The sequence below is a fragment of the Lepidochelys kempii genome, chromosome 23 (assembly GCF_965140265.1).
Source record: "Lepidochelys kempii isolate rLepKem1 chromosome 23, rLepKem1.hap2, whole genome shotgun sequence".
Lineage (NCBI taxonomy): Eukaryota > Metazoa > Chordata > Testudines > Cheloniidae > Lepidochelys > Lepidochelys kempii.
Window position 1 is genome coordinate 1,142,299 of NC_133278.1, and position 21,583 is coordinate 1,163,881.

Here is a 21,583-nt window from a genome sequence, read left to right on the forward strand (position 1 = left end):
GGTGGCTGGGGAAGTGGGGCTGGTGAGGGCCAGGGGAGTGGAGGGGGGGCATGCCCTGGGTCTCCTCCTTCCCCCCCTCCTCCACCCCACCCCCAGCAGCTCCAGGCTGAGCCCCGACAAACTCATCCCACCCCCGCCCCCTGCCGGGCCTGTCACTCAAACCGCCCGCCCCGCCTCTCGCTTGAGTCGCTCACGTCCGCTCTCTGTATGTAGATGAGCCGCTTGGCCCGGGCCAATCAGATGGCAGTGGGCCAGGGCCTCTTGGTCTTTCCTTTCGCCCCGCCCCGCCCTCCAGCTGTGTTGATTCAGTCCCGTCCGCCCACTGTATGCAGATGAGGCGTGCGGCCGAGCCCCGCTATTGGCTGGCGCGCTGCTTCCCCTCCTCCCCCGGACAATGGGAGGGGCGGGGCCTGGCGCAGCAGGGCAGATGTAGCAATTCCCGGTGGCCGAGTCGGTTTCGGAGCCGGAGGGGAAGATGCCGGGTGCTGATTGGCTGCGCGGCGCGTTCCAAACCCCGCTGATTGGGCCCTGAGGATCCGGGTATGTAAATAAGGGTCTGGAGGGGTCTGGTTGCTGGGCTCGCGCTGCCCCGGGACGGGACGGGGACGGGGACGGGGACGGGGGGAGCTCGGGGCGGCCGCTGGGGGGAGCCCGGGGCCGGGAGCCGGAGCCCGGTGAGTCACCCGGGGCGGGCGGGAAAGGAGGCTCCGGCTGCTGCGTGACTCACCCGCCCCCGCCGCTGCTCCGCCCGCCGCGTGGGGCTGCCCCCCCCCGAGCAACGGGCAGACCCCCCCGGGCCTGGGGGGGTAACGGGGAGACCCCCGGGGCGAGGCACGGAACAGGGGCAGCCCCCCTTGCAATGCATGGAGCACTGGGGACCCCCGGCAAGGGGCAGGTAGCAGGCGGCACCCCCGGGCAGTGGGGCAGATGAATGGGGGTGTCGGGGGGTCCCTGGGGGGGTTCCCTCTTTGCCAAGCGTCCACCATTGGGGTGTCTAGCTCCCCATTCTGGCTGTGGGGCGAAAAATAACTAACCTACCTAGGAAACAAAATCGCCCCCTTTAGAAAGGAAACCTTTGGGCCGGGGAGGAAAGCCCAGGGGGTTGGGATCAGACCCGGCCGTGCCCCTCCCCAGCTCCGGGCACTGAGCTTTGGCTCGAGGGGCACAGTCGTTCTCACGGCTTCCTTGCCTGCCGGTTTTGCTCCTCAGCAGCCTCCAGCCATGGAACAATGTGCAGCCGGAGTTGTGGGCCCCTGGAGTCTGGCCCAGTCCAGGTTCCCAAGGGCGCACAGACCATGGGCGAATGGCTCTTCTGGCAGGCACAGTCCATAGGACCCTGCACTGGGACTCAGGACGCCTGGGTTCTCTTTCATGACCTTGGGGAAGTGACTTTCCTGTCTGAGCCTCAGTTTCCCCATCTGTAGGCATCACTACATCATGTGCAGGTTGCCTGGAGACCTCCAAGTGCAAAGCCCCCCATCAGAGCAAGGACATTATAATGGGTAGGGTTCATTCTCCTCTCACCTGCTCCAGGACAGGACCAAGACATGCTGCCAGGGGGCTGGGTGTGGGGCAACTGGGTCCTGCTGCTCCTGCTCAAAGAGGGTTCAGGCTTCCCAGAGCTGCCAGGCTGGTGCCCTGGATCTGCACATGTTTAAATCTCTCTGGGTCTGATTCTCCATGTACCTGGGGCACCCACTTGCCCCCCTGCCAAGTGAGTGCCAGGTGCTGCCGGCTGCAGCTGAAAGCCATGGCAAATGGGCCGTGTGGTCTGGAAGACAGAGCAGTTGTCTGGGACTTAGGAGACCTGAGTTCTAGCCCTGGCTCTCCCTGGCCTACTGGGTGACCTTGGGCAAGTTGTGGTGCCCTGTTCCTCAGTTTCCCCATTCCTAGAAGAGAGAGGATGTGTGGCCTCCTCTGTGAAGTGCTTTGCAAAGATCCCTATTTGTTTCAGAGTAGCAGCCGTGTTAGTCTGTATTCGCAGAAAGAACAGGAGGACTTGTGGCACCTTAGAGACTAACCCATTTATTTGAGCATGAGCTTTCGTGAGCTACAGCTCACTTGGGTACCGTGGTAACAGCCGGTAGGAAATCAAGGCCCTGTCACGCTAGGTGCTGTGTGCACATATACTGTATCAGTACGTCGACTGATAGTTCTTTGGGGCATTTGTACGGTGCCTTGTAGCAGTGGTCCCTGCTTCTAATACCAACGATTAACGAGGATAATACGACATCCATGATAACTAATAATTCATATTAAGGTAGCACCCGAGGGCCCCAATCAGGCTCTGGGGCCCATCACACCAGGTGCTGCACAGACTCTGCCAGAGAGGCAGCCCCTGCCCCAAAGAGCTCCCCATCTGAGTAGGCAACGGTGAGAGGGGAAACTGAGGCACAGGGAGGGGATGTACTCAAGGCCACCCAGGGCAGAGCTGGGAATGGAACCAGCCCTGTGACCTGCTCACTGGTTTGAATGCTGCCTTGGGTCCCGCCTGGCGCCTAGCAGCTTGGTTTGTGTCGAGCCCTTAGGAGGCAGGTGCCTGGAAACCATGGGCTGTGATTCATCTGTCACCCGCACGACACTGCAGCGTTAGTCACGTTGTGTCATCTCCGTGGCGCGCACAGGGGGTGCAGTGACGCCTCTGGCACAGCAGCTCTGCTGCATCCCACGGGCCATGATCCTGGCACGGTGCCCTGGCCCCAGCCTGGCAGCCTCAGGCCTGGGCAGGCATCAGGGAGCGCCAGGAAACCCCCCTTGCGTCCCTGCTGCTCCCTCCCTGCCCTGGGTTGGGGGCAAAGGGACAGGGCGGGGCAGTGTCCCCGGGGCTTTGGCCAGTACTGGTTTGGGGGAGCCAGTGTGACGACGTGGGACTGTTCTTAATGTTCTCTCTGAATATTGTGTGGGTGCCTCAGTTTCCCCTATGCCTTTCTTAAGTCTCTAGGTGGTGGGATAAGGGAGGGTGATCGTTGCAGAGCCTTAGAGGGCAGTGTGAGGCTGTCTAGGCAGAGAATGGCCGACACCCTGTCTCCTGGCCACTGATGGCTGACACCCCCCCCCCCCACACAAAGGTTTTCTCCTGGCCCGGGAGAGAGACAAAGGCTGCAGGAGGAGCTGGGGGGGGCGGGGGGATTCTGGGGGAGATTGCTGGAGAGAGAAAAGGAGGACTTGTGGCACCTTAGAGACGAACACATTTATTTGAGCATAAGCTACAGCTCACTTCATTGGATGGAGCTGGCTGGGGAAATGGGGGGAGGGCCAGATGGGCCTCTGGCCTCCCTGCCCCCCGAAGATGGACCTGACTGAGGGGTCCTGGTGTCTGCACCTACAAGCTCTGGTTTAGACCGTGTTCCTGTCGTCTAATAAACCTTCTGTTTTACTGGCTGGCTGAAAGTCCCGTCTGACTGCGGAGTTGGGGGGCAGGACCCTCTGGCTTCCCCAGGACCCCGCCTGGGCGGACTGGCTGTGGGAAGCGCAGGGAGGGGCAGAGGAGGCTGAATGCTCCGAGGTCAGACCCAGGAAGGGGGAAGCCGGGGGAGCTGTGTGTCCTGCAGACAGGCTGCTCCCAGAGAGGAGACTCCCCCAGAGTCCTGCCGGACTTCGTAGGGAGCAGGTCCAGAGCATCGCCCGGGGACTCCGTGACAGCCAGAAGTGCAGATCCCCGGCCCCACTTCGGGTCTATGCTTTGGAGGGTGCGGGCACCCCTCATGGGAACTCGGGGAGAGGAGGGGAAAAGTGGGGGGACTCAGACTCCTTCCAGGGCCCATATGGCCCAGTGCTCAAAGCTATACAACCACGTCCCCTATACAATGCCATTGCACAGGAACTGAACAACCCCCCCTTTAGGAAGGGCAGGCTCTATAGGACAGTATAGGCACCCCCAGGCTGTATAGTTCACTATTGACTGACACCTCCAGGCCAGCGGGGATCAAGCCAGTTAAGGGCCGGGCTGGTGTCTCTCCCGCACTCCCCTCTCTGGAGCTTTCCAGCCTTGGCAGCTCCGGCAGGGGGAGGAACCGCAGGGAGGCCTCGGCTGGGGGAGGCTGAGCCGGATCCCGTCTCCTCCCCGGCTGCCTGGGAAGAGAGCTCCAGAGGGAGGGTGTCGGCCTGCAGGAGAGGGGTGTGGGCCCCTCTTCCGCTGTAGGGAGCTGGGGTTAAATCTCCAGGGAGAAGGTTTTCGCTTCCCGGAGGGGACGGGTTGTCAGACGCAGGGGCCCCATCTGCAGCTTAGTGACAACAGCTCAGGTGAGTCCCTTGGTGCTGCTATCCTGGGGTGACAGAGGGGGGAAACTGAGGCACTGAAAGGGGGTGGGTCTTGTGCCCATGGGCACACAGGGCATCTGTGGCAGAGCTGGGATAGAACCCAGGAGTCCTGACTCCCAGCCCCCCTGCTCTAACCACTAGAACATGCCTGAGTAGTTTGGCATAAACTGAAACTGGCTCACGAGTCAGCCCCGTCCCTGAGGCCCGGCTACGCTGGGGCCTTAGCCGTGGGGCAGTTGGTTCAGTGTTTAGGGCAGCTGCCTGGGGCTTTGCAGACCTGAGTTCAGCTCCCCTGCTTTTCCACAGACACTCTGCAGCCTTGGGCCAGCGTCTCTGGGCCTCAGCCCCCATCTGCACTGTGGGGCTCCCAGGCCTGCCCTGCCCCATAGGGGAAAGACTGGGCAGTGCTCACGGATCATGGCAGCCCAAGACTGGGGACACAGGAGCGGGTCTCAGAGGGGCGAGAATGGGCAGGGAGGAGTTAAATACCCTCCCCCAACTGGGGCTGCCCAATGGCTCCAGGAGGCTAATCCCCCTCCCTTGGGGGGTGTTGCGTCACCAGGACAACCAGAGCTGGAGGAGCCCCTGCTCATGGAGGTGACCCCCAGCTGCCTGGTCTTGTGTCCACTGGGGCTAGATTGCTGGGACTGAATAACAACACTTGGGAGTAGGACCCAGGAGTCCTGGCTCCCTGCCCCCGCTCACCAGACCCCACTTCCTGCCAGAGCTGGGGAGAGAACCCAGGAGTCCTGGCTCCCAGCCCCCCCGCTCTAACCACTAGATGCAGCTCCACTCCCAGAGCTGGAGAAAGAACCCAGGAGTCCGGCGCCCTGTGGTCAGGCGGCCGGGCCTTGCGCCTGGGTGCGCTTGAGGCTGCAGGCCGGTGGAACTCACGGCTCCCGTCTCTGTTGCAGACCCATGCTGGCCAAAGGCGTGAAGCGCACGCGGGGGGAGATGGAGGGCGGTGAGCCAGAGCCCCGGGACCCCGGCGCCGCCCCGGCCAGCTCCTTGTTCAACATCTCCATGCTGAAGCTGCACCAGAGCCTGCGGCTCGTGGAACCCAACTTGCGGCACTTGGTGCTGGTGGCCAACACCTTGCGCCGGATGCAGGACCAGATGCAGCAGGAGGCCGGGGGGCCAGTGACCCCAGACAGCCCCAAGGCCCTGTCCGGGGTGGATTCTCCTGCCCCTGCCTCAGACTCTAGGGACAGTGGGTCGGAGCCCTGCCGGCAGCCACCCTCCGACAACCAGGGGGACGATCTCCTCCTCTCCACCAGGGACGCCTCCATCTCCGCCATCCTGGAGGACCTGGGCCAGGTGGAGGTCCTGAGCCCTGCCCGGCCCGAAGAGGAGCAGCTGCTGGCCAGCGAGTCTGGAGCCAAGCAGGAGCTGGCTCGGACCTCAGCCCCTTGCTTGGGCCCCTTGGAGCTGCTCAGCTCAGCCGGCTCCCTGCTGGAGGACGGCCTGGAGGACATCTTTGAGGACATCGACACCTCCATGTACGACTGCGACCTGTGGTCGCCCACCAGCCTCTCCGGCTTCAAGGCTTTCTCCGGCGCCGAGGACTCAGACAGCAAGGCGCTGGCCGGCGCCGAGGACCGGCTGGACATGAGCGACCTGGACTACCTGATGGACGTGCTCGTGGGGGGACACGCGCTCTGAGGGCAGGGGTGGGGGGCAGAGGGAGGCTGACAGTATTAAATACCCCATGACTAATTTACCAGGGGCCCGATCCTCAGCTGGGGTAAATCCGGCACTGTCAGTGGAGCCGGCTGATACCTGCTGCAGACCCGGCCCCATGTTCCTCGGCCTGAATTCTCAGTCAGGCTTGGGCCCCTCTGCCATGCCCTGGGGTGGCGTCGGCCCCCTGAGGGTTCCCATGCGTAAGGGTCTCCCTGGTCAGTGCAGAGCGGGTGTAAGGGCCCTGCTCCCAGCCCCTGATGTAGGGGGTGGATCAGGGGCATGGCTGGAGCACACTGTCCTGGGGCTGTTCTCTGCCCCCTGGGGCCCATAGGGGGAGAAGCATCAGTTAGAGCAGCCCTGAGGTTGCTCTAACTGACACCAGAGCTCAGAATACAGGGAGCACAAAGGGGCCTTAAAGCCACCGTAACCCCTGGCCCAAGAGCAAGAGCCAAGAATGGCAACATGTTCAGTAAGCCCCTCCCCAGTGCCCTGCCCCCCCGGTCTCACCCCCAGCCCCCCCCCATCATAGCAAGATGAGCCGTGGCTGGGAGGAGGGTAAGAGGCCATTTCCTGGCCCTTGGTGGATCCCAGGTTGGGCTCTGAACGGTTTGGAAATAACTTATTGTCTGAGCGACGGGGAAAGTGTCGGAAGCACCTGAAAAGCCGCTGTGAACTGCTTTGAAAGGAAAATAACACCCCTGGCTCTGCACCCTGCTCCCACTGCCTCCTTGCACCCGCAAGCCCTTCCTGCCGCCCTGCCGCGCCAGCCTCAAGTCCTGGGTGGCTGCATCTCGTCTGCCCCTCTTTCCTTCGGGCTGTTCCCTGTGTCACTTACCCGTGGGCCAGACCCCCACTCCATTGACCTGCATTACTTCCCACCAAGAGTGATCCTGCAGAGACCCCCCGCTCACCCCCGGCCCAGAGCCCAGTATGCACCCGGTGTGCCCACTCGCCCGTGTGAAGCTGGCTCTGGTCCCGGGGAACCGGTGCCGCTGCTGGGTGGGGTCCCAGCCACACCGTGTCCAGGTGTGTGTGTGGGAGGTTAGACGGCTGGGACTAGTCCCAATGGAGACACAGAGATAAAGATCCCTGTTTGAGCCCATCAGAGCTTGATTGTAACAGCGGGACGCCTGGGTTCTATCCCAGCTCTGGGAGGGGGGCAGGGTCTAGTGGTTAGAGCAGGGGGGTTGGGAGCCAGGATGTCTGGGTTCTCTCCCTGTCTTGGCCCCTGACTCACTGTGGAACTGTCAGCAGTCATGTCCCCTTCTGGGACCAGTGGCCAACGACTGTCCCCTTCCAGGGTGCTGGGACATCCCCACTCTGATCACACTCCCGCCCGGTGCTTCGAACCCAGGTGTCCTGCCTCCCACCCCTGCTGGCTGCACAGCCCTTCAGGGGCCGCAGAGGGAGGGGCTAGCTAAGAGCAGGGGGGTCTTGGCACTACCAGGTCCCCTTTCCCCCCATGGGAAATCAGCCATCTTGAAGCAGCCGCTTCAGCCGGGCTCTGGACGCAGCCCCTGGCGCTGGGCTGGGGTCAGCAGGTGCCCGCGGCCCTGGGTCTGCAGCGTGGGGTTCCTGGGCCTGGAGCTGCCGTCCCGGGGCCCAGTGCCTCTGGCTGCTCCTCCGTAACATGGGGCACCTGGCTCAGCATCCCCAGCGTGGTGGCTCAGGCCTCAGGGGACTGGCACCGTTTGTTTTCCAGGGGCGCCATGGGTCTGGGCACAAGGCAAGCAGCTGGTGTGGGTGGCAGAGCCAGGATTAGAGTCCAGGGCCCCCAATTCCTTGCCCAGGGCCAGACCCAGTAGCCCCCACTGCCCCCTCTCTGGTTGTGCATTGGGGCTGCTTTGGCACACGGGGGGTCTGCCTGCTGCTGCTCCCCGGGGATGCACCCGGCGACTCTGCCCCACGGACCCGCGTGCTCGGGGGTTACCAGCAGCTGGGACTTTGCCCCTGGCTGGCGGCGAGGGGAAGGAGGGTGTCTCTGGCTCCTCGCTGCCCGGCCCCTGCTGCGGGACAGAGTTCACCAGCGACTGCTGTTACCGGGCAAAGCCGGGCAGATTTCGCCGCCAGCCTTGAACTCTGCTCCCTGGCCCTGGCAGCTGGCGCCCGGCCCGCGTCCCGCTCGCCGTGTGCAGTGGTTGGCACCGGTGCTGCGGCCGCTCCGCTGTGCTCTGCCCCGGCGCCGAACAAAGAACTGCCCCCGCGTGAGGGCCCAGCGCCAGCAGGGGGCAGCTTTCCCGCCCTCCCCAGCTCCCGGGGGTCGGCAAATGAGATGGTGAGACCCCATCACTGGCCTGGGCGTTCAACTGCTGGGCCTCTGCCAACTCCTCACTGTCTGTAGGAAACTGACCCCCTCCCTGGAGCGTGCCCCCCCCAAAACAGGCGCATGGCGGGGTCCCAAAGGTCCCACGCTGGGCAGCTGCCGGCTCCTGCAGGACCCACACAGCCGCACGCTTCCCCCCAGGGGTCAGCTACTCGCTCAGGGGCGGGGGAGAGGCGGGAGCTTGGGAAGAAACATTCCCAGCGTCTGCTTCCTTCCGCTCCAGGGCAGGTTGTGCCCGGGCCGGAGGAGCCGAGTCAGAGTGGTGGGTTCCCACGTCTCTGGCTGAGACCGGGCAGGAATGGGAGGGATGGGGGGCAGCCCATGGACAAAGAAAACAAGGAGAATCAGCAGAGACTCTGCCCCACATAGAAAACACACCCGTTTGACAACGCTTTACCCGTCACCATGGGGCCCCGTCACGCCGGGCGCTGGCCAGACCCCAACTGAGATCGGGGCCCCGTCACGCCGGGCGCTGGCCAGACCCCGGCCAAGATCAGGCCCCGTCAGGTCGAGCGCTGCTCAGACCCCGGCCAAGATCAGGCCCCGTCAGGCCAGGTGCTGCCCAGACCTCAGCCAAGATTGGGGCCCCGTTGCGCCGGGCGCTGCCCAGACCACAGCCAAGATCAGGCCCCATCAGGCCGGGTGCTGCCCAGACCCCAGCCGGGATTGGGGCCCTGTCGTGCTGGGCGCTGCCCAGACCCCAGCTGAGAGCATGTAACAGAGCCAGGATCTGAGCGCAGCCGGCTGTTCAAAGCGGCACCTTCCATGACCAGGAAGCAGCAGCCCGGCAGGAAATGACAAACCCTCCAGAAAGGATTGTCACCCATCCACTTCCCGGAGCGGTGGAGCCGGCTGCCCGGAGCTGGCTGAGCAGGACTACGCCCGCCGTCCTTTGAGCAATAGCTCAGAGGGGCTCTGCCCATTGCTGCTCCTTCCTGGCAGCTCGGGAGAGGTTCCTTTCTGCAAACTCGGATGCCAGTTACCTCGGCCACTCTGCCACCGTACCCCGAAGCCGGGTGTTTGCACTGAGGGCAGGAGATGGAGGAGGGTGCTTGACCTTGAGGCCTGGGACGCTGGAGACGGGTGTCTGGTCCCAGCTCCCTGGGTGACTGGGGGCGAGTGGCTTTGGGGCAGCGTGTGCCAGTCTCTCTGGAAAATCAGCCCCTCCATTCGCTGGGCCTCAGTCCCCTCTGTCCGGGGGGCACCCGGAGCTCCCAGCACCCGCAGCCATTGGGTGTTTACAAGCCAACCTTCTGCCACATTGGCAGGGAAAATAAATCATCATAATTCTGTTGTGTGTGAGCGAGTCCTGCTCCCAAACAGCTTACAGTGAGTGTGTGCAGCGCCCGGCCCGACGGGGCCCCGATCTCGGCCGGGGTCTGGGCAGCGCCCGGCCCGACGGGGCCCCGATCTCGGCTGGGGTCTGGGCAGCGCCCGGCGCGACGGGGCCCCAATCTCGGCCGGGCTCTGGGCAGCGCCCAGCCCGACGGGGCCCCGATCTCAGTTGGGGTCTGGCCAGCGCCCGGCCCGACGGGGCCCCGATCTCGGCCCGGGTCTGGGCAGCGCCCGGCCCGACGGGACCCCGATCTCGGCTGGGGTCTGGGCAGCGCCCGGCCCGACGGGGCCCCGATCTCGGCCGGGGTCTGGGCAGCGCCCGGCCCGACGGGGCCCCGATCTCAGTTGGGGTCTGGCCAGCGCCCGGCCCGACGGGGCCCCGATCTCGGCCCGGGTCTGGGCAGCGCCCGGCCCGACGGGACCCCGATCCCGGCGGGGGCCTGCAGCCACTACCCCATTGCCCTAAGCCCGGGGAGAAGGTGGATCGCTCCCCCTGGAGCCCAGTCGCAGGCCCGGGGGAGCGGGTTTGGGTCGTCACCTGAGCGAAGGGTTAAAGGCTGCAGCGCAGCCGGCCGGGGGCTGGGCCGGGGCTAACGAGGTGCTAATTGGGCTGGGGAAGGCGCCGAGCCGGCGGCGGGCGGGGCAGCGGCTCCCCAAGGTAAGAGCAGCCCCCGTGGCCCTGGGGTCCGGCTGGGGAGGGGGCCCCCCGGCCGCGGTTCTGGGGGCCCTTCGTGCCAGACGCTGCCCGGGCTGCGATGGGGGGCCGTCGTGCCAGGCGCTGCACAGACTCGGTCCCAGGCACTTTCCCTGCCATGAAGAGCTCCGGGTCTGACCCGGCCAAGGAGGCTCATTCTTCCGCACGTGACTGGAGGGGGGAAACTGAGTCCACGGAGATGCCAGGAGTTCCCACAGGTGAGTGGCATGAGTGGCCGTGTCTCCTGTGTCCCAGCCCAGAGCTGCCCCCGGGCAGCCTGTAGGGAAAATCCTCTCTCTGTCTCTGGTCCCCCTACGGCCGCCCAGGAGCCAGCCAGCCCCCCAGCCATGAGCTCACAACCCGTGGGGTCTCCTCCCCCGTGCCCGCCTGCTGCCCGAGCCGGAGCCATGTCCCAGTCTGGCCCGCAGGGGCCTGGCGCGTAGCCCAGCGGCTTCTTTACGCCCAGGGCTGCGAGTGGCCTCGAGGGGCCCGTCCGGTGGGCTCAGGTTCCCACTGCAGGCGGCCGGGCACGTCCCTCTGCTGCCCAGCTCAGCGGCCCAAGGGTCGGCCCGAGATGCTGTCTCAGGCCTTCTGGATGGGTGACGGGTCACGGCCCCGGGCTCCTACCTGGCCTTGAGCCTGCCCTGTCCCGTGCTGGGCGCGGCAGGGGGCATGACTGCGGCAGGCGCATTGTGTCGGGGGCTGGCAGCAGTCGCTGGTCTGTGCCCACTCCCCGGGCAGTGCGAATTCCCCTGCGAGCCCACTCCATTCCTGGACGGGCAGAGATGAATGCCCCATTCTCTCTGTGCCCGCAGCTTTGGGCCTGCCCCATGGGCCGTGCCCGGTCTTAGAACCGTGTCTCTGGGCTCTGTCTCCGTGTCCCCTGGGCGCTCGGAATCACCAGCTAACGGCATTCACCGGGCGTGCAGCAGAGCCTGCGTCTGACCCCCGCCCAATCCCAGGGACTTCCGCGCGGCAGAGAGCCCAGGAGTCCCGACTCCCAGCCCTGGCTGCAGGCACCCGGCTCCGGGCCCCCCGCTGCAGGCAGTCTTGGTGCTGAGTGCCCAGGCCCCAGCCCCCGGGCGCTACCCCCTTTCCCCTCTGTGCACTGGCAGCGCCGGGTGTTTGCAAGGTGCCCCGCATAGCTGACCTGCAGGGCTCTCCCCAGCCCCGGGCACGGTACGTGCTGTGATCCTGCAGTGCTGGCCTGGGACAGCCAGGTACCATGAATCCAGGGTCCCAAAAGCCTCCTGCCCGGCCCTGCAGCACCGGGTGTTTGCAAGGTGCCCCGCATAGCTGACCTGCAGGGCTCTCCCCAGCCCCGGGCACGGTACGTGCTGTGATCCTGCAGTGCTGGCCTGGGACAGCCAGGTACCATGAATCCGGGGTCCCAAAAGCCTCCTGCCCGGCCCTGCGGCAAGACGCCATCTCCTGGGACCAGCCTTGGCATCAGGACAGGGCTGCTCTGGGGTTCTGGGAGGGCTCCTGAGGGGGCTGCGGCTGCAAAGACCCTCGCAAACTACTCGACTCCCCCACTCTTTCAGGGGCTCTGTTTGCGAGGGGCTTTCTCCTTCCACCGGGTGTGACGCTCCTTCCAGCCACCTGGGCGGCTCCTCCATTGCCCTGGGTGGTGGCTTCCCACAGACCGTGCCCCGTGGGAGCCGCAGTGTGTGGGGGCAGGGCAGGGCCCCGTTCCCTTGTCGGGGTCACGGGGCTCTCTGCAGGAGCTGCCAGTCCATGCAGCCAGGCCTGGCACGCGGCTGTGGCATTAATCGGGGGGGGGTTGGGGCAGACCCAAGTGGCTGCTTCCTATTTCCTCCTCTCTTGCTCGTTACACACGACTGGTGCGTGGCGTCCCCTCTGCGTGGGTGGGAACGGCTGCCCGGGGCGCAGGACGGCTGGGACTCGGGGCCTGGGGACTTACGAGCGGGACCTGGGCAAAGTGCTCCTCTCAGGAGGGGTAGGGACTCGGACGCCTGGGTTCTGTTCCTAGCTTGGCCGCTGTCCCACGGGGGGATCTTGGGCAAGCTGCTTCCCCCCCACTGAGCCTGGCAGATAATGACCTGCCCTCTCTGGAAAGCACAAAGCCCGAGAGGCGTGCTGGGCGTTGGACACGCCGCACTCCACTGCCCCGGTCAGGTGCGACGCGGCTCTCGGCGGAAGGCCCGGCTCACGGGAGCGCGTCGGACGCCCCCAGCAGCAGTAAGTGCTACGTCCCGCCCCGAGCTGGGTCTGGCGCTGGAGCGATTTACACGGCCGCCTTCTCCGCTCCCAGCACGCTCCCGCCGGAGGAGGGGGACTGAGGTGCTGATGCCGAGTGTACGCTGGGGTCGCTGACGGCGGCAGGGGGAGGCCGGCAGAGTGTCTCTTCGGAGCCGGGGCTGGCTTGCACGGCCCTGAGCGTGCTCGGTGCGTCGCACACAATGGTGCGAGGTGTGCGTCTGTTACTGGGGGGGCAGGGACCCGATGGACACACGGGCTCCATGGTGATAGGTGCTGTACACAGATGGTGAGCTGAATTGGGTCAAACTTAATTGAAACCAGGTGTAACAGCTGCAGAGAGCTCGGTGATGGAACCAGGTCACTAAAACAACCGCAGCCTCCTCCCAGACCACAGGCACACCTGAGCAGAGGGGGTTTGATGGCTGGGAATTGCCCGCTGGAGCGGGGCGTCTGCGTGAGAGAAGCTGCGGAAAGCCGAAGCGGCAGCCAGAACTAGCACTGGGAGGAACCTGGCTCAGAGCAAAGCCGCCCGTGGGAGCGCTTTTGGGCAGAGTGCTGGCTGGGAAGGGGCGTGAAGCTCTTTGCTGATGCTGTCTGCTGGTGTTTTATTCGTGCTGCCCGAGGGAAAGCTGTGTCTGTAAGCGACCAAAGACATTGTCACAGCGTTGTGTCCCCCAGCTTCTCCATCAGCTTCTCTTCTGCACCAAAACAGCTCTGGAATGTGGGCGACCTGCCTGGGCCCGAAAGGGGCACCAGTAGCAGACTGTCCTTGCCCTGAAGAGCTTCGTGTTGACGTAAAGCAGACCCAGGAAGGCTTTGCCCCGTGTCAGGGGGTGAACAGAGGCCCCAGGTCGGCGGCAGAGCTGGGACTCCAAACCCAGAGCTCCACAGACCGAAGTCGGGATCTGAGGCGGTGCAGAAGGGACGTTGCTGGAGCTGGAGTGGGGGAACTGAGGCAGCGTCCAGTGCAGCTTCCGGCAGCCTGGCCCCGGGGCTTTCCAGAGGCTGCGAGGTGGGGCTGGGGGCATGTCCGCTTGTCTCCTGGTGGAAGCTGCCGCAGGCAGAGGATGTCCTGTGTTTACGATAGCTGGGCAGGGCTTCTCTCCCAGAGCTTGGCCTGTTCCCAGGGAAAGGGCACAAACCGTGTCTCCCCTGACGGGATCTGGGGCGGGGGTGGCTGGGCTTCAAAGGGGGCTCCATATCTATCTCCCCTCGGCCCGGCTTTCCTCCTGGCTCGTTCGGAGCAGAACCTGGCACCTCCTGGGCGCTGCCTTGGGAAGTGCTGAGAACCCGGAGCCTGGCAGTGCAGCAGCCAAGGGGCCGGGGTCCTGTGCGGAGCGGTCCTGGCCTCGCATCCCCTGGCGCACCATGGACAGCCGAGGTCCTAGCGCGCCAACAGCCCGGCCCCTGTGAGGGGAAATGAGCAGAGCCCAACCTTCTCCCTTGAGAGCAAGCCTGGGATTCGGAAAGCAGCCTTGTGACTCTGGGGAGGGCCTGAGTCCCGGCTGTGGGCGTCATGGGCCCCTCCCCAGAGTCACTCACCGCCTTGGAGAACTTGGGTCTTCAGTTCTCAGCTTCTCCTTTATTTCTCCCCTTTTGCAAACGGGAATCTTGTGAGGAGACTCGCTGCAGCCAGCTTGGAGCCCCTCAGGCCTGCTTTGCCTGACCACTGAGGTGTCCCTTCCCCTTGGGCTGAAGAGCGGCTCCCCTCTGCCTTGGTGGGGTCTAAACCGTGCACTCGGAGAAGGAGAAACCCCCCAGGGCTGCTGGCACATGGCGCTGCTGGCAGAGCTGGGAATGGAACCCAGGAGTCCTGATTCTCCCTCCCCACCCCCCGCTCTAACCACTAGCCTACATTCCCTCTCCTCCATGGATGCTGCTTTCTGGTCAAACTTCCTCTCTCTGACCAATTCAAGTGCCAGTCACTGAAAGTCCTGGGTCAATCCACCCACCTCCTCTAGCCCGTGCCCTTGTCTTCACGGCCACACCGGCTGCTGCTGTGAGACACGAGGCGCGTTCTTCCATCCGTGACCCAAGGGACGTGGTTTTCGGGGCCCGGGGGCAGATCTCCAGCGAGGGCCGGGGCCCCCCACCACGCCGCACTCCGGTATCGGCGGGAGGGCAGGTCTCTTCCTTTCCAGTTTGGAGTCGGACAAGTATCCGCACAAGCCTCCCTCGGGCCCGATGCTGCATCTCCGCCCTTCGCGTCACTCCTGCAGATCTCAGCACAGAGCCCTTCCCCTGCCCGGCCGCTGGGTCCCCGATGGGCGACAGGCTCCGGGTTGTGCGGCTCGGGCCTGGGCTCCCCTCCTGCTCCTGGGGTGCCCACACGCTGCTGCCAGCCCGGTCCCTCCGCCCCGACACGGGGAGCAGCCAATTGCACTTTAATTAACACCTTGCGAGACCTGCTGTTTGCAAGGTGCTGACGAGGGTGCATAGATCAAGGTGCTGCTCCCACGCTGCCCCGGGAGGACATGCTGGGGCCAGCTGGGAAAAGCACGACACACCCCCCCCCCCATGATGAAGTGGGACTGTTCTTAATGTTTCCTCTGAATAGTGTGGGGGTGCCTCAGTTTCCCTAGGCAGTTCTTAAGTATCTAAGGGGTGGGATAAGGGTGTATGATTGTTGCAGAGCCCTAGAGGGCAGGTGTGGGCAGGGGTCTGGACACAGACAATGGCCGACACCCTGTTTCCTGGCAACTGACGGCCTGGGCCCTTCCCCCCTGCAAGGTGAGAGCTAAAGGGTTGGAGAACAAAGGAATCAGGTGACCTCCTGGCCTGAGAAAGGGACAAAGCCCAGAGGAGGAGGGGCTGGAGGGAATTTCAGTTTGGGGCTGGCTGGGGACATGGAGTGAAGGGCAGACGTGGTTGTCTGGCTCCCTGCCCCCCAAAATGAACCCGGCTGAAGGGTCCTGTTCTCTACACCTGCAAGCTCTGTGTTAGACCATGTTCCTGTCGTCTAATAAACCTCTGTTTTACTGGCTGGCTGAGAGTCCCGTCTGACTGCGGAGTTGCGGGGCAGGACCCTCTGGCTTCCCCAGGAGCCCGCCTGGGCGGACTGGCTGTGGGAAGTGCACGGAGGGGCAGAGGATGCTGAATGCTCCAAGGTCAGAGCCAGGAAGGTGGAAGCCGGGGAAGTCTCTTGCCCTGCAGACAGGCTGCTCCCAGAGAGGAGACTCCCCCAGAGTCCTGCCTGGCTTCGTAGGGAGCAGTTCCAGAGCATCACCCGGGGACTCCAGGACAACTGGTGGCAGCGGTGGGATGTACTGCACCCCGCGGATGGCGCTTCCTGCAGTAAGTGACAGGGGAGCAGTAAAACAAAGGGGGATTGCCGAGGACCAGGCGTGCTGAAGGCTCAGAGAGGAGCGGTTTCAGGGGGCGGTTAACCCCTGGGAGTGTGTGACCAGCAAGAAGGACTGTGCAGTAATGGGGTCCCCCTGGGGACTGCGGTGAGCAGTTTCAGGGGCGGAGGAGCCTGCGACTTGGGTCTGGGAGAGAGAAGGACTTTTGCAGTAACAGGGTTCCCCGGGGGATTGCAGCGAGCGGTCCCGGGGGCGGAGGAGTCTGCGGCTTGACCCTGGCAAAGAGGTGGTGACCTCGAGAAGGGCTGGCACACTAGGGGTTCTCCCTGGAAACCGTGGGGAGCTGAGAACACACAGGCCTGTGAGTCCACAACAACTTGGGAGGAGCGGAGTGATGGTCTGTCCCGTCTCCTTAAGAAGGACATTGTAACCCTGTGCAAAAAGAGAGGTTTGAGCGTTGGAAAGTTCACCAAAGCACAGTTAATCGTGCGGCTGGAGGAGGATGACCGCTCTAAGGAACAGATTCCTGACCCCAATGGGGCTATCGCAGGATCTGGGAGCAGCTGGAGCGGGAGCCAGGCACCCCCAAGACTCCTGTCCCCGACCAGACGGGGGTCTTCACGATCGGGTTCCCCATCGGGGGATCGAGACGGACGGGATTGGAGCTGAGTCCGAGAGAGCAAGAGGACTGTGAGAGACAGCGAGAGCCCAAGAAAGAGCTGCAGAAGCAGCAGCAGCATGAACTGGCGGTGGGGGAGCGGAGAGGCCTAGGGGACCTCCCCGGGGTGAGTGGGGATAGACCCCGGGGGGCCAGTTCCGCAGGGAACCTCGAGACTAAATTGCTGCCCCTGGTTAAGGAGGGGGGGGATGTGGATGCCACCTCACTGCCTTTGAGCAGGCTGGAGATTTGAACCAGGGGGGACCCTGTGGAAAAGCCCCGGTGTCTAGCTCCCTTGCTGGGTCCCAAGGCCACAGACTCCGTCAGCCAGATGGGTGGGGAGGTGGACAGGCTCCCACTCCTGACCCCAACCTGTATGTCTGTGTGGAGTTTCCTGGGGCCAGGCCCCTCGGACCCCCAGTGGGAGCGGAAGGTGATGGTCAATGGGGAGACATTCCTGGGGTGGCGAGATCCTGGGACAGAGAGAACTGGTGTCAGGCCCTGGGTGGTGCAGCCTCAGAGGCTGAGGGGCTGTGTGAGCTGGGTGAGGGTCCCAGGGACGAAGCCCCTCGCCCTGCCTATGGCCCAAATCCCTGTGCAGACCCAGGAGGGGTCGGGCTGGCTGGTCGTTGGGGTGCCCCAGGATACCAGCTGCGAGACCCTGTTGTGGGGTGACTGTATCTCTTTGGGACAGGATCCAGGCCCTGCTCCTGTAACTGCCAAGGGTTTGAATTTGAATCCAGGGAACCGATCGGTGGAGAGGGAAATGGTCAGTGAAAATGCAGATGACCTGGCTAGCAGCGGGGAGGAGCTGTAGGCTCAGGCTACCTGCCTGCCTGTAACCAGACCCCTGGGGCTGGGTGGGACAGAGAGATGCTCCCTGCCCCCTTGCACACCGGAGAGGGGGGTTCAGGGGGCTCACCCTGGCTCTGATGCAGTGAGGAAAGCAGCGAGCTCGCTGCCTACCCCCACTGGGACAGCAAGGGCAGCCCTGAGCACGGGGAGAGCTGAGACCCCAGCTGAGTGGGGGGAGACACAGGCAGGGCAGGGGATCTGTGGGGAGTGGCAAGGTGCTGGGTAAGGAAAGTCTGGATGAGCCTAGGCAGCCTTGTGAGCTGATGGCTGTGTCCAGTCAGCAGGGTGGGAAGGCGAGGAGAGTGGAAGATGAGTGTCCCTGGACCTTACCTGTTAGCTGGTTCTGGATTCAGCTAAAGTCCAGGAAGGGAAGGGTCCTAAGTTTGTGTCGGCTCGGGAGAATGGCCCTGTAACTAGGGCGCATCCAGTTAGTGTCTATGTAAAATCCCAGAGCCCAGACAATTCTGGTGCTTGTATTTTGCCTGTTGCTAGTGTGTGGCTGGGAAAGGGTGAAGCAACTCTGTCTAATCAGGGTGAGATCCTAGCCAGGGCACAAGGAGAGCATGAAGGTGTGTGATTGTGTTACCTACTGAGGGTGTGGAAACCTGTAGCAAGAAGGAAAAGATTCCTGAACTTGTGTGTAGCAAAGGGAAGGAGAATGCTTCTGACCGTTTATCTAGGAAGTCTGTAAGTTTGCCTGAAAGGGGATTGTGTAGGAATCCGCCGGATGGGCCAGAAATGATTCTGGATGTAAGGGAGACCCAGAAAGAGTCTGTTGTTGCTCAGGAAAGTGTTCCTCTAGAGCAAGCCCTAGGGAAAGAGGGTAAGAGCAGAATTTCTGTGAGGGGTGAATTGTTGCATAGAAAAGCCCCAGGGAAAGGAATCCTCAAGGAGTCTTTGCAAGCAGTTTACTGCAACTGAAGGGTGTGAAAGTGATTTAATCAAGCAAGTTTCAGTTCCTAACAGCCAGAAATTTTCTGTTGTGAATGGATCCACTGACTTTCCTGTTGAAAGATCCAGTGTGGAGAGCTTTGAGAAGGTCTCAGATGAAGTGAAAACTGTTAAGAACGTTAAACAGTCTGATAACCAAGTGGCTGTGTTTGGCCAGCTTGTTGGGGAGAAGACCCAATCCCAGTTTGACCCCCTGGGGTTTTGGGGTGGCCAAAGGGCACAGGCCGCATAAACCTTCCCACATGCGGCCTGCAAGTGTTGTTGACCACCCCCGACCTAAGGGAGGGCGTGAAACTGGAAGGGCCTGGTGTAACTCCTACCAAGGAATGGGAGAGATGCTGGGGCATCCCCGGGAACGTTGGTGGCTTCAAACTTCCCCAGGTCACTGGCTAAAGTGACCCCACTCAGTTCGTCACATCTCTCCCCCCTTCGAGATCGAAGTGGGACTGTTCTTAATGTTTCCTCTGAATAGTGTGGGGGTGCCTCAGTTTCCCCTAGGCAGTTCTTAAGTCTCTAGGGGGTGGGATAAGGGTGTGTGATCATTGCAGAGCCCTAGAGGGCAGGTGTGTGCAGGGGTCTGGACACAGACAATGGCCGACACCCTGTTTCCTGGCCACTGATGGCCTGGCCCTTCCCCCCTGCAAGGTGAGAGCTAAAGGGTTGGAGAACAAAGGAATCCGGTGACCTCCTGGCCCGGGAAAGGGACGAAGCCCAGAGGAGGAGGGGCTGGAGGGAGTTTCAGTTTGGGACTGGCTGGGACATGGAGTGAAGGGCAGACGTGGTTGTCTGGCTCCCTGCCCCCCAAAATGGACCCAGCTGAGGGGTCCTGTTCTCTGCACGTACAAGCTCTGTGTTAGACCATGTTCCTGTCGTCTAATAAACCTTCTGTTTTACTGGCTGGCTGAGAGTCCCGTCTGACTGCGGAGTTGGGGGGCAGGACCCTCTGGCTTCCCCAGGACCCCGCCTGGGCGGACTCGCTGTGGGAAGCGCAGGGAGGGGCAGAGGAGGCTGAATGCTCCGGGGTCAGACCCAGGAAGGTGGAGCCGGGTGAGCTGTGTGTCCTGCAGACAGGCTGCTCCCAGAGAGGAGACTCCCCCAGAGCCCTGCCTGGCTTCGCGGGGAGCAGTTCCAGAGCATGGCCCGGGGACCCCGTGACAGGGCGTATTGCTGAGATGGGGAGCCAGGACTCCTGGGTTCTATCCCCAAAAAAGCGAGTGCCTCCTCCAGCACCCAGCCCTGGCCCAGCGTGGCCTCCGGGGGCCTGGCATTGGCCCGGCCTGCCCTTCCCCTGCGCCGCCCGGGCACCGAAGCCAGGGGCTTTAACTTCTTGTCTCCCTCGTCAAATCCGCCCTGCGCAGGGAGGGGGAACAATGGGCCGCTGCCTGAGTGGAAATGCTGACGCCGGGTTTGCGCTAATCTGCTGGGTCCGCGGCCCATTCTCTGCTGTGAGCAGGGGGCTTTAGCCTCCGGCGGCCGGGAGCGGGGTGGTGGGGAGAGCGGGCCGCGGCCAGGCTGGGGACGGCGCGGCGGGAAGATGTGCGACTGCTTCACCAAGGCTCTCGGCACCGCCTGGTCCCTGGCCGCTCGGTGTGGTAAGCCGAGATCTGGGGGCGAGGGGATTTCTGCACCCAGGAGCTGGCCCGAAGGCCAGCGCCCAGTGCCCGGGAGGTGGGGGTGATTCCCAGCCGCTGGGACCGGAGGTTCGGCTCTGAGAACCGGGAGCAGCTTCCCCCGGGCCAGCACTTCCCGAGCCCGTTGCTGTCGCAGTGACCCGCGGGTGGGGGTCTCGCTCCGTGTCTGCCCAGGGCCAGGGCCGGGGCTGCTCCGGGCGATCGCTCAGCTACAGCCGGGTCCCGCTGCTGCCAGGGCCCCTGCCCCATCTGAATGCCCTGCAGCCAGCCAGGGGCTCCTCCTGTCCCGCTGCCAGCAAGGCCAAGCCCCAGAGCGGGGAAGGGGAGCCCTGAACTCCGGGGTCCCAGCCCTACCCGGGGGTTTGGCAGCTTCTGGTTCTTCACCTGGGAGCTTCCCCGAGGCCGCTGGGGGTCAGGGCAGGTGCGGCTGGGGGTGGATTGCCGCGATTTTGTTTCCAGCGGGCCTGGAACAGACCCTCCTGGTTCAGCCTCATCTTTGCGCGTTTACTGCCCCGGTCTGCTGCTGCCTGCGGTCCCAGCCGAGGTGGCAGACCCCTCCTCCCTCTCCGCCCGTCAGGCCCAGCAGTGCACGATGCTAACCAGTCATCCCCCTAGTGCTTTGCACAGCTGTGAGGGACATGGCACCATCTCCTCCCCCCCCCCCCCCCATCACAGTAGGCAGGAGCGTGCTGGACAGGACAGTTCCTGAGTCCTGACCCCTGCCTCAGTTTCCCCCACCTGGGAACGGGCTAACCCTGAGAAATGGAGAGTGAAGGGTTATAAAGCGCTCGCACCGGTTCTGCTGGCAGGCCGAGGGCTCAGCTCGCTGCTGACAGCAGTGAACGCGGGAGCTGCCAGGCACAGTTAGCTCAGTGCGGGGCCCTGTGCGGCAAGCAGCCGAAATTCCCTTCCCCGTCCCTCGTGCGGACGCTTGCCCTGCTGTGCAAGGTGGCTGGCCCGACTGGGTCGCACGTTGCATCGTGACACTGGGGCAGGGTAGGGGCAACCGGCCTCCGTGCAAACCGCGGCAGCGTGAACTCCCTCTGCACTCGGCCGCAGGCTGCCGCGCCCTGGAGAAGGTCCCTAAAAACACCAACCCGTGGCTGGTCTCTGGAGCCCATGTGCTGTGGGTCGCTGTCTCCCTGGCCGTGGGCTCTCACTGGGCCCTGCTGCCTGCCAGAGGGGCTGCCCCCCCAGCCCTGCCCCCTGCCCTGTCACACGTGGCAGCAGCGTGACCGGGGCTGGGAATGGGACCTGGGGCAGCGCTGGGCATGTCCTGGCTCCTAAGGGCAAATGTGTGGGTGGGGGGGATCCGGGGCTAACCCTGGCAAAAGAGATGCCATAGCTGGGATGCCAGGGAGGAGGTCTGGACGCTGGGAAGCCCAGAGCAGAGGGGGTTCCGCTGGCTTTGGGGTAACTGGGGATTTGGGGGGGCCCTTCTGCACATGGCCCGGTTAGGGTTGGCAACTTTCTAATCAGAAAACCAAACACCCTGAGGCCCCGCCCTCTTCCCTGAGGCCCCGCCCTCTTCCCTGAGGCCCCGCCCTCTTCCCTGTGGCCCCACCCCCTCTCTTGCTCTCCCCCACACTCACTCACTCTCACTGGGCTGAGGCAGGGGCTGGGGGTGCGGGCTCTGGGGTAGGGCCAGGGATGAGGGGTTTGGGGTGC

The 21,583-nt window shown here is 63.8% G+C and overlaps 1 protein-coding gene across 2 annotated transcripts; it reads left to right on the plus strand.

Moving 5' to 3' along the window:
* The first annotated feature begins 152 nt into the window (after positions 1-152).
* SERTAD1 (SERTA domain containing 1) lies at positions 153-6,657 on the plus strand. Of its 2 annotated transcripts, none has more exons than XM_073321869.1 (2): positions 153-540; positions 5,175-6,657. In XM_073321869.1, exon 2 carries the CDS (start codon positions 5,179-5,181, stop codon positions 5,920-5,922), a length of 744 nt encoding a protein of 247 aa, XP_073177970.1. In that variant the 5' UTR covers positions 153-540; positions 5,175-5,178; the 3' UTR covers positions 5,923-6,657. The 2 variants fall into 2 exon arrangements, with proteins under 2 accessions (XP_073177970.1, XP_073177971.1); XM_073321870.1 differs by lacking the exon at positions 153-540 and adding an exon at positions 649-4,242.
* The last annotated feature ends 14,926 nt before the right edge of the window (positions 6,658-21,583 follow it).